The sequence below is a fragment of the Nylanderia fulva genome, unplaced genomic scaffold (genome assembly GCF_048542155.1).
Source record: "Nylanderia fulva isolate GAGA-0341 unplaced genomic scaffold, ASM4854215v1 Scaffold53, whole genome shotgun sequence".
NCBI classification, from domain to species: domain Eukaryota; kingdom Metazoa; phylum Arthropoda; class Insecta; order Hymenoptera; family Formicidae; genus Nylanderia; species Nylanderia fulva.
The window spans coordinates 63242-75570 of NW_028190621.1; the positions used below are offsets into that span (position 1 = coordinate 63242).

The window sequence follows — 12329 nt, forward strand, 5'->3', positions numbered from 1 at the left end:
AGAAAATCGGAGGAAATACCGAGAAAGAATGAAAAAAAAGGAAAAAAACGATGTGCTTTTTAATCGTACGAGCAATGGAAATCGAGACTTTGTGCAGCTTTTTGTCCCTTTTCCTTCCATTCTTTTGCTCGTACGTGAATTTTTTGTTCGATCTAAGAATGTAAGAAACGCGCCGTAATCTCTAATGAAGAAATAAAACGCGAAAAAATTGCGCAAGTCGAAAATTAAAGTATTGTTATTTCGGAAAGAACCGAAAAAGAGAGAGAAAGAGAGAAAGAGAGAGAGAGAGAGAGAGAAAGAAAGAGAGAAAGAGAGAGAAATGCAATAAGAGAGAATTATTTGTGAGGGGATTATAAAAATGATAAAAAACGAAAAATTTTTTTATATTCCGCAGGAGCGAGGGACAATTCTCGCAAGCCTTCGACGAAAGTTGTAAAAGAGAGAGAACACACCTCATTCACTTTGAGATAAGAAGAACTCACGCTGAAAGTGTAATGTCTCGGTGTGTGTAGTGTCGTAAATATATTATATATACACATGGAAAAAGATTATATATATATAAAAGTTTAAAAAACATACCAGATTATTGATGCATGCATTTTAATCTAAATGCGGAGAGAAAGAGAGAAAGAGAGAGAGAGAGAGAAAGAGGATTTTTTAAAATAATTATAAACAACAGTAATCAGTCTACTGCGATATGATTAAAATTCAATCTTGACGTAAATAGATAATTAATATTAATTAGTATGAATTATTATTAATAATAAAACTACGATTGTGCGTAGTTCTTTTTTTATGACATTTGACGATTTTAACGCACGACTGAGTACTGTTTCGTTGCTCCAGACTACATTTATCTATTTAACATGCTAGAATCTTGAGGAGAAATGGAAGAATTAATAAAAAAATTTATATTAACTTACACTTACTTGTCGTTGCTATGCTACGAGTCGTTGAGAAGATTCGCGTTATTAACGCTAACAAGCAGAACTTTTCGATACAAGTTCTACTCTATATAAATATAGACATATCCATATATATGTGTGTATTAAGTGTGTATGATCATATATTATTTGCATAAAAAAACTGTCATTAATCTAATTACTAACTATACTTAGAGATTAAATTTTTTTGCAGTACCTTTGCATGAAACACAAACGTTGATCTCTTCAAAATTGCATCGTCAATCAATAACAAATAAATATATCGCTACTGCATAATGATTTGATTATTATGATATATCATTACTTAATATATGATATACTATATTATATTTAAAGTTATGTACAAATATAAAAAAGTTGACACACCCGACAACTTTCTCTGTGAGATTTCGCGAACCATAATTAGGATACAGAATACTGCTGTCAAGGATAAATCAATTATCAGAATTATTATTTATAAACCATCGTGTACCGAATCGACAAAACATTTGCAAAATAATTCATTGTTTTAAATAAAAAAAAAAAATTTTTGTCAATTATTTAAATTATTGTATCTATTTAATTCCATTTGAATCGTTTTCTCGATTCGGCACGCGCGTATATATTCTAAGAAATACATCGCTGTCAGAGAAATACCTATTCTACGATATATATCACAAAATACACTTGATGAAAAAACGGTAAGACAGAGAGAGGTCCATAAGACAGGGAGTTCAAGGGAGAAAAGAAGTGGGAAAGAGGCTGTTTTTCTCCGAGGACACACGCACGTTGATCTCACACAATAGATAGTACCTACTATATATAAAAATAGAATGAATCGTACAGAAGTATATGAAAAACCATCGGGGTAGGGGGGGGGGGGTTGGGGGAAGGGGGATCCTCCGCGAAGACATTCCTGGGTGACATTCCTAGGATTATTCACAGTGTTCTGCTTACCATGTGGATAGAGAATACAGACTCCGCGACAACGATCACACTGACGTATATATATATGTATATGTATGCATATACATATGTATATGAAATAGATATAAAAGTGCGTGTGTGTATGTGCAACGGTGCTCCGAAGAGTATTAATGCGATACAATCATTTGCCACACAATCAAGCAATTCAAGCCAAGACGACAACAACACCGATAATGGACGATAATATATATATATATTTTTTTTTTTTTTTTTTTTTATTTTATGGGCGCTTCTGTTTTTTGTGGAGCACACAGAAATGAAAGAATTTCTCGAAAGAAAGATGTGTATAAAAGAGGAGAAAAAGAGATATACAGCGAGATATATATATATATATATATAATAAATACCCAGTCAATTCGTCGAAGACTATACTTTAATGCATACTTTTCTTCCTCGCATTATAAAACCGACCGTAAAATAACCGTATAATACAGAAAAAGGTGCTGCTCTAATAAAAAAAAAAAAAAAAAAAAAAAACGTAGGAAGAAGATACTGCGTCTCGTAAAATTCAACTCTCTGATTATATAAATTATTACTCGTCACATCATAAACTCTCGGGAAAGTTAGAAGAGAGAGATAGGGTAAATAAAATGTGCGAAGAAACAACATATATTTGCCTTGGAGTGAAATATGATTATATAACGACTAAGAAATAATGATTATATAATGTACCATTTATTTTAATGTATATACAAATTTCTGATTTTCACACATGACTGTGCTGCGTTTATGAGAATCGAAAAGTATGATTTTAAAAAAATATATAGATAACAAATATAATCGATTTATGTAACAAAACATAGAAATCAAGAATACCTGAAAGAAAAAAAAATAGAGAAATGAATAAGACCAAAAAAAAGCGTGTGGCCATATATTTGCACAATTCAAATTATGATATACAGGGTGTATCTAAACAAGTACGAACAATTTTAGAAGATGATTCTTTGTCGAAAATTAAGGGAGATTTCTTTTATAGTCAAACATATAGTCTTATATCCATCCCTGAGAAGTTACATTTTTCTAAAAAAGGAAGTAAAAATTAAATTTTTATTTTTTAAAAAAATATTAATTAATATTTATTTTATTAAAAAATATCCAAGTTTCATTTTTTAATTTGTCTGAAATTTGAAAAAAAATAAAAATTACTTCCCTTGATTTTCGATAAAAAATTATCTCCTAAAATTTTTCGCACTTATTTAGATACACCCTGGATGTATTAATGACGCATCTTTAATCACACGTTTGAAGATGTAATAATCTGAAGCGTTTTTACGATTTTCTGTGTAAATAGACTTTACAAGAGAAGTAAAAGACGAAAATAGGCCAACAGGATTATTCTTTGTCTATAATTGAAATAATCATATATGCACAATATTAATATATTAATAATTCAATCGAACAATGGAATTAATAAAAATGAAAATCAATTTTCGAACTAATGATTCTTCTATGAACAACAAAGAATAAGTCCGTATTGATCCTTGAAGGAAGATGAGACAATAAGCTTACATGTACATTGAAAAACGAGAAACAAATGAGCTGTAAGTGCTTTGAAGAAGCTTACTTACTAAACAAAATTCAAAAACAGATATTCATTGATTCATTGAGACGTAAAAATATTCAACGCCACTGTTCCTAATTTTATTCTTCCTAAAATCAACGTATACAAGTGACTCGCATGTATTTAAATTTATTAATTATGTTTTGTACAGAAAATCAATTTTTTCTAAATTATTAAACTAAATTTTTTTATACAGGGTATCCTGAAATCCGCGAATCATCTATAATAGCAGAATCCTGAAATCTTTGGAGACGATTTTTCAATGAAAATATAGAAAGAGGGAAGTCATTATTTTTGCACGTTCCCAAATTTTGCCACTATGTATCTTTGCAACTAAGCCTTAAATTAAAATTAAAATAAACTCTCTGTGAAATTAATTCAAGAATGTAGCTTTGTTAATATTTTATTTCTACAAGACTTAGTTTGCGAAAAACCCCTTATTTTCATTCATTCAAATATTCTTGTAAATTGAAAATTATTGGTACCTCGACATTTTCGTTGAGGAAAAATCATCACCAAATGATCCCAGGAATCTGTCATTAAAAGATAATTCGCGAATTTCGAGACACCCTCTATATTTTGATAAATCAACATATTATATAATTTATTAATATAATTATAATTTATATTGAAAAGAGAAACTTTAAATTATTATATTATTTTCTCCAATAAAAATAATGTATATTCGTAAAAAAAAAAAATAAAAAACAATTACATTAAAATAATAAAATAAGCAAACAAAACCTTGTTATTCTCACCCAAAAATAATTCCATTATTCCTCTAGTAATCAACATCGATAAATCAACTGACAGCTCATCTCGTTTGGTCAAGGTCCACGCGGCTTACATATACAGAAAGCGAAATATAAATGAAACCGTACAACTGAAAAATCGAATAGATAGAGCAGAGATGACAGAAAGGGTGAGAGACAGAGAAGCGGAGAAGAGACAGAAAGAGAAAGAGAGAGAAAGAGAGAGAGACAGTGTGAGTGTATGTATCAGGAATAATCTCGCGCTTCCGCTTGCAGAATTCTTATTGTCTTATTTATTTGTTTTGGTCGCCACAGGCGTGGAGTTCCACTACTTACGAGCTTCCTTCGGAACTAGAGATCGAGTTGAGACTCCCGGCGGTATCGCTGGCTGCCGATCCCGCCTGTTTGCTGTCAAAGCGCTGATAGGCCGGCATGATCTCCTCGGAACGTTGTATGCTGCTCGGCGTGCTGTTGCGCTTCCGGCTCGCTAAACCGGATGCACCGCGTGCCACGGCGCCGCCGCCGCCGATGAGCATCCCGCCGCACTCTGCGTTGTAAAACCAAACAAGAAATACCGCTAAACTATTGTCTTTCACTAAATACACCCGGCCGCAGCGGCTGCCTCTCGTAATCCAGGTGCGCCGTCCCGACAGGGACGTCTTTAATTAAGCAGTTCCGCCAGCATTAAGTCTCTCCCCTGCAGCGACAATCGGAATCACGGTTGATTTCGGCGTGTGAGATATATCTGTCAAATTACCTCTCTCTCTTGTTTTTTTTTTTTTTTTTTTTCTTCTACCTCTCCTCTCTCTCTCTCTTTCTTTCCTCCTTCTTTTTAATCTCTTATTTGCTTCCCTTCTTGCTCTTATTTTGATCTATAGCCCGTTCGCTTCTCTTTGAATTAGATCCTAATGATCATCGGTGATGAAGTATGCAGAGAGGTCTTTCTGGAGAGTGAGATCTTACAACCCAAATATATATATATGTATGTATTTATATATATAGGGAGAAGGGAAACGTGAGAATATATATATATCGAGGTGTCGTGATATTTGGAGTGAAATGCAACGAGATAACATCGCGCGGGCACACATTTGCATTTGACATCAAAACAAAAATATGCTTAAATATCTTAAAGTATATATCCTATATATATATATATATATATATATATATATATATGTAAAAAAATGTAAAAATTCTCTGACGTCCGTCACAAATAATAACGATAGCGTTTGCATGAATCGTAACAGAACTTTCAACTTTGGCATTATATAAGACATATATTCAATAAAGTGACTCTCCGCGAAAAGAGAGAAACGATATTATCGATGATCAAATTTATTTGAATAAAAATAGACGGACGAAAAAGCGGAAATAATCTTCGGTCGCGCGTGACATTTTTACCTTATTTTTATCTTAACTCACGCAGGCTCTATCGAGACAGAAACTAATCGTAACTACGTCAGAAAATCACTAATATATGTTTTCCATATATGAAAATGCTGCATATAAAATTTAATCAGCGGCAACTCTAGAAAAATTGCTTAATATGTATATACATACATCTAACGCTAAATAAATTCAATACATTCTCCGGAAATCTTAAGCACACAGATAATTGTGCACACAAATATATGAAAAAAATATTAAAATTATATACATATTTTTTTTTAAATACAATTTGTGAAAGCTCTTGAAATATATATAAAAAAAATTAGAAGAAAGATCTATATACATATATAATTCTCAAATCGGTGTACTTAAGGATTGTCCGGTAAATATCTGATGTTACACATTCAACGAATTCGTAATATCAATAATCTTAAGAATATCGAAAAAAAATATACGCTTGTAAAAGCACTGCAACGATTCAGGACATTGAAAAAAAAATTCAAAAGCCGTGTGAATAGCGCACTCTCACCTGAAGCACGTATCAACACAGCGGCTTCTAGGAAATAATAAAAAAAAATAATCAGTATCAGAGAGAGTGTGTGGTGGCCAACTTACCTCGATGCTATCGAGAAATTCAAATTGACCACGCGACGAGATCTAGATTGGAAAGAAAGCTGTATGGAACGGAACGATTATAACGTGACACACGGTGCCGACACTATTCTAGAATCACGAAAAGACGCCAGAGCACAACTAGAACTTGTGCAACTAGAATGTGAGTTTCCTGATCTGCGTGATCACGCGTATATATCGTACACAGGCGCATAATGCAACGAAACAATCACCTGGAGATGCTCGCGACTGCATTTCCAGGAAGAGAGAATTTTAAAAATAAATTTTAAAAAAGACAGAGAACTTTTGGCGATGTTTTGCAGCCCAGGAAACTCGTGCGAACGTTCCTCTAGAAATAACGTATCAATACTACGTAGAAATAGCCTCTACGATCTAGAATAAACGAGAAGGAAAGAATCACCTCGTGACTATTTGGTAGAAACGTGCAGATTCGCAAAATACTTTCTTCGATTAGGCTAGAAGAGGAAAAAAAATTATAGAGACGTAAAACATTCGACATTGGATCTTTCGCAGATCCGTCGTCCAGCTGCTATAGCTAAAAAAGTCAGAGAGAGAGCTTTTGGTCGCAAGAGAGTATTTTCCGACAACAATCACGAGAGACTCCGCAATCGACCCCGACTAAAGCACGGCCTCTAAAAGAGTGATGTGTGGTGTGTTTTATTTTTTTTTTTTTTTCATTTTTTTTTTTTTCATTGTCATCACTGTCAACATTCCGCTGTCGTCAGATTGAACGATAGCTCTTGCACTTTCTATCGCAAGTCCTCCCATCTGCAACGTGTACTCACATATTTCGTCGAAGGCTTGATCCAATTTATTACGATCAATGAAATCAAAGATATCTGATTAAGGTTGACCTCTAATCATTTTCAATTGTGTATGGTGATTTATATTGACGGATTAAAAAATTACGGATGACGAAACGTCACCCCAACGTGTGCATCTTCGCACAAGGATTCATCATCATCATCATCAAGGGAACATAAAGTTTGAGACGCGATCCTGGGGGAAAAAATGTTATTTCCGGAACCTCTCAATTTGATAGATGTTTTTGATGGATTTTTTCATCAAGAAAAAAATGTCGCAAATTACGGTCAATAATTTTCGAGATATCGATGTTTCAAAATTCTTGACAAGAGGTCATCAATCTTTTTAATATAACGAATCTAATTTTAATTTACACTATCAGAAATGGATTTGGATTAAGTTAGAATTTCTCCACGCCTTTATTTTCCAATACGCGCACAAAACGCTAAATCATTCCACGAAATATTACGAATCGATTACTGTGATTTGCGGCCTTTTTCTCCCGAAATGAAAAACCCAAATATACCTGCGAAAACGACCCATCAAACGAGGGTTCCCGGAAATAAGATTCTTGGCGCTTCTCGGGTTTGTCGCTCCCGCGTAACAAGGGAAAAATCTGATGCGGAAAAGTAAGGCGAAAGAGATGCGAAAAAAGAGAAGAGGTGTGATGAATTCTACACTGATGATGCGAACTAATGTCGGACCTGTCCCCGTCGCCGCTACCCTCGCCGTCGCTGCTCGCAGAGCTCGGTTGCCGTCCGCTTCTACCACCGACCGTATCCTCCGGCAGGACCTCCTCGCTCCTGTGAACTGTAAAGGACGACTTCCCCTTCTTCCCGAAACCCAGCCGCCGTTTTCGTCCTTCCTCGCCCACGCATGTACCACCAACAGACGCACGTGGTATGTTATGGATTTTGCGTGACGTGATAAAGTTTGTTGTTGATGTTGTTGTTGAAGAGCGACAGTTGTCGTGAGCGTGGTGTCAGTTTAGCAGAGCGATTTTACATGCGTATTTATTGTTTTTTTTTTTTTTTAATGTGAGAGAGTATCGGTTCGTGTTTTTTTTTTTTTTTTGTTGCATAACAGTGACGATCGGTCCAGCAAATCGATCGATGATCCGTATGGAGTGTTCCGTGAACACACGATCGGCCGCCGCGATGAGAAATCGTGCAGGTGCAGATCGATGACGTGAATGGTCCCCCAGCGTCGAGAGGTGGTTGGTTGGTAGAAGTAAAGTGTGAATGTGTTTCATGTCGAAGAGAGGCGGATAAAGATGAGGTGGGATGGCGGAGAAAACAAGAATACAATTAGAATGTACATACTGCCCCGCTTACTGGGTTTTTTGCTTGTATACGGTATGCTCTTGTTATCGTTCAAATGTTCGCCTGTCGATGATGTTTGAATTATGGTAACGTTTAGGTTAGGTTGTAACGTTATATGGCCGAAGAAGAAACAAACATCTCAAGAAAAAGGATGATCATTCAGTTATTTTCGCATTACGACTTTGTTCTCTGAAATGTTCTATCATATCGTTTTGTTTTTAAGAATTATTGTAACACAATTTATTAGAAATTATATTATAGTTATATGATATCCCGGGTAGCAAGATAACGTCACACATTCGACATCAAAATGATACGTTTAATGATACGTCAGCTTGCTACCTGGGATGTGATACGATACGTTTAAAATTAAAATATTATTAGAACTTTTTAAGTTTTGAGAAATATTTGTTTTAAAGATTAAGATTTACATCAAATTTTTGCAACCAAATATTAAATATATTACACAAAAATGTTGCACACAATTAATTATCTCCTCTATTTTAGAGAATATTTTAATTATCTCCTCTATTCTAGAATTAATTTTGATATCAAATTTATATATCAATAAATTCCCACCATATTAATTTTATTATTTAACATTAAAGTATTTAACAATCTGAGAAATTTTTAAGTTTGAATAAATAATTAAGAAATGTTCGATAATTTAGCTTAATATTCAGTATAAAAAATTACTTACGAGAAATGATTACTCTTTTTCTTGGATTTCAAAAATTATTTCTTGTTAAACTGTACTGAATTAATTAATTAATGAGTGTTCGACAGTAAGAACCAAATCTCGTGAAATGGGAAGAATAAGATAATAGATAACTAATATAATAATAGATTAGCAAAACGTTAACAGAAATGTGCAGAATATTTATACTTTACTATTATTTTTAATTACTACTATTAATTTATATTACTATTATTTTTAATTTGTTAATTATTCTATATATATAGATATTTTTAATTATCCTATATATATATATAAATGTTTAATTTATTAGTCATTTTATATATAGATATGAATATTTTATATCCGTTTGATTAAAACCAATTACTACATTATATAATTGCAATTAAGGTCACTCGAGAATTTAATCAACACGCAAGTATTTTTGTACTTGCACTGATTTTTTAATTAAATATATTTTGGAAAGATGTAATATTTTTGTATCTGTAATTCCTTATTTCTCTTATTCTTATTCTTCATTCACGTTTTGTTCATAAAGAAATACGATTGAAAACAAAATTTATCGTCCCCGTACGCGTGTTTAAGTTACATTATATCCCTCTTCATTGCACAGGGTATCTTATACAAATGGAGCACAAGCTGTGAGACTAATGCTACATATTTGTTGTCAAAAATTATTTTTTCCCGTGACAAAATTTTCAGAAATGCGTGCAAATTCAAGATGTCTTTATTTTTTGAAAAATTACTCTTGAAATATAATAATAAAAATAAATCAAAAATTACATAAATAATATTTCTTTCGTTTACATCAGAGTTAAAAAGCATACTTTGCTGTCATAAGAAAATTTGTTTTTTATATCAATTCAAATAAAATTTCTTGCAATATATTTTATTACAAAATTGATAAATATTAGATCCCTAATTATAATCTCGAAATTACGAAAATTTTTACATGAAGAATCAAGAAACAGCAAATGTATCGTATCGATATATTAAAAAATAAAAATATTTCGAAAACATAATAAGTTGCTGAAAATTTGACTAGAGAAAGAAGATTATATTTTGACAAGAAATATATACCTGCACTCTACTTACATAAGACACACTGTATGTGAAAAATACCGATGTATCATTGATAAATTTACATCATCCTCATTTATGCACGTAGCGAGAGCACACCGTTGTAAATCTACACACTAACGATACTAGACTACGCTATATCCTAATATACGAAAATATCGATGTTCTGAAGAAAATGAAGATTTCCTTTTTCACTAAAGAGAGAAGATATGTATATATATATATATATATAAATGTCAGGAAATATATATATATAGAAAACTGTCTAATGTCGCGTGAGATAGTATATCCATACATTGATCAAATCGCTTCTAATATCGCGCAACCGTGGGAGAGAAGAAACGTTATTTAACGTGTGTTTCGCGCCGAAACGATCGATCTTTACGAAAGAATGGACTACGTATAACACGTAGAGAGACTAAGCGCAAAACTTAACTAGAGAAAGTGGCCAGTGTGACAATGTGTTACCTGTCGCGGATAATTGGCTGGTGCTGTTACTCTTCTTCCCGAGACCCGCTTGATATTGCACCGCGCTTCCGCTGCTGCTGCCACTTCCGCTTTTACTTCCCGGCGAGCTTTTACGACCCCGCCTCGACGCATCTTCGACGTTCAATGCGATCGCCGTGTCGCTAAAACTACCCGTATCTGCGAAACAACGATACATGTGTTTGCACGATGCGTGATGCGCTGGGAGAGAGCTTTAAATTCCATTTAAAATTAAATATGTAGTTAGAACTTTCAAGTTTTCTTTTTATATGTTTGTCTTAAATATTAGAGTTAAATTTTTATTTCTTTGATAAATTATTTTTGTAATATTAAATAATATAATTTTATATAATATTATATGATATATCAAATAATATAGCATATAAATAATATTTATATATTATATTCCATAATATATTATATATACATATATATATATATATATATATATATGTATTTTTTAAGATTAAATGTATATTGAATATATTGCACCACAGAAAAGTTGCAATTAATTATTTACTTTATTTTAATCCAATTTTGATATTAAATTTATATCAATAAATTTGTATCCACATAATGTGAAAAATCCCTGTTGTGTCAAAAAATGTTTACTTTTTAAGATTTTTATTAAATGTTATACATTTATTGTACAGTAATTTTTACCACATTAATTTTAAGTTTATTATTTCACATTAAATTTGTATTCAACGATATGAGAAATCTCAGTTTGAATAAGCAATTGCGAAATGTTTTTAATTAAATATTTGTATTTATTGTGTGTTAATTTCGCCATATTATTTTTAAATTCCGTATTTGTCCATTTTTGTATTCAGATATTTGAGAAATCTTCAAGTTTGAACAAACAAATTTAAATAAACAATTGGAAAATATTTGATAGTTTAGCTCAATGTTCAGCATCAAAAAACTTACCGAAAATGATTACAGAATTAAGACGAGTTTGAAGTATTAATGCTTTCTTTAGCATTTTCTCGAAATATCTTTTTTTTTTTTGCAACACGTCAGAGCTTTGAAAATGATAGAACAAAGGCACAAAGTTGGATATAATACAAATATGCAAATTTCCAGTTAATTTCGATCAGAGTATATATTATAATTTTTTTACGAGAATATGAAACTAGATATAAATGTTAGAAGCGAATGCGTGTTCAGTCTTTACTACTGTCGGATGACAGACAGAGGGAGACAGACGTTCGTGACTTTGCGAACTCGAAGAAAACTTTCATAACGTTCGCATGGACGTACGTCCGCAATTCTCTAACTACCAGCTAAAATCCAAGTGTAACAAGTTCGTGACTGCAAATCTCAACGAAAATTTATGTTACTACTCCGCAAAGCTCTTACTTTTTCGGCTACACGTCACTGCATCGTGACGGTAAAATCAATACCATTCTTATAAAGAATTAGTACGCATCAGTGAAAGACCGAAGCTAGACAGAACATTGAACACAATTCTCGTTAAAGAGAGGTAAAATACATAAAATAATAATATAGAAAATATATTAATAAAAAATAATAATATAACTAATAAATAAAAATAATAATAATATACAGGGTGTCTGACATAAGGAGTTACACAAAAAATATACAAGTAAAACTTGTTATTTGAAGATAATTTTTCCTCAGCAAAAATATTGAGGCATCAATAATTTTCGAGTTATAAGCGATTGAAAA

At 32.3% G+C, this 12329-nt stretch overlaps 1 protein-coding gene across 1 annotated transcript in view; it reads right to left on the reverse strand.

Annotated features, from left to right (window-relative positions):
- The window catches only part of Rim (Rab3 interacting molecule), a 108920-nt gene that overhangs the window by 11263 nt on the left and 85328 nt on the right, over positions 1 to 12329 (reverse strand). The window contains 2 exon segments of the mRNA XM_085487306.1: positions 4560 to 4770; positions 10620 to 10796. Coding sequence (XP_085343432.1) covers positions 4560 to 4770; positions 10620 to 10796 — 388 coding nt within the window.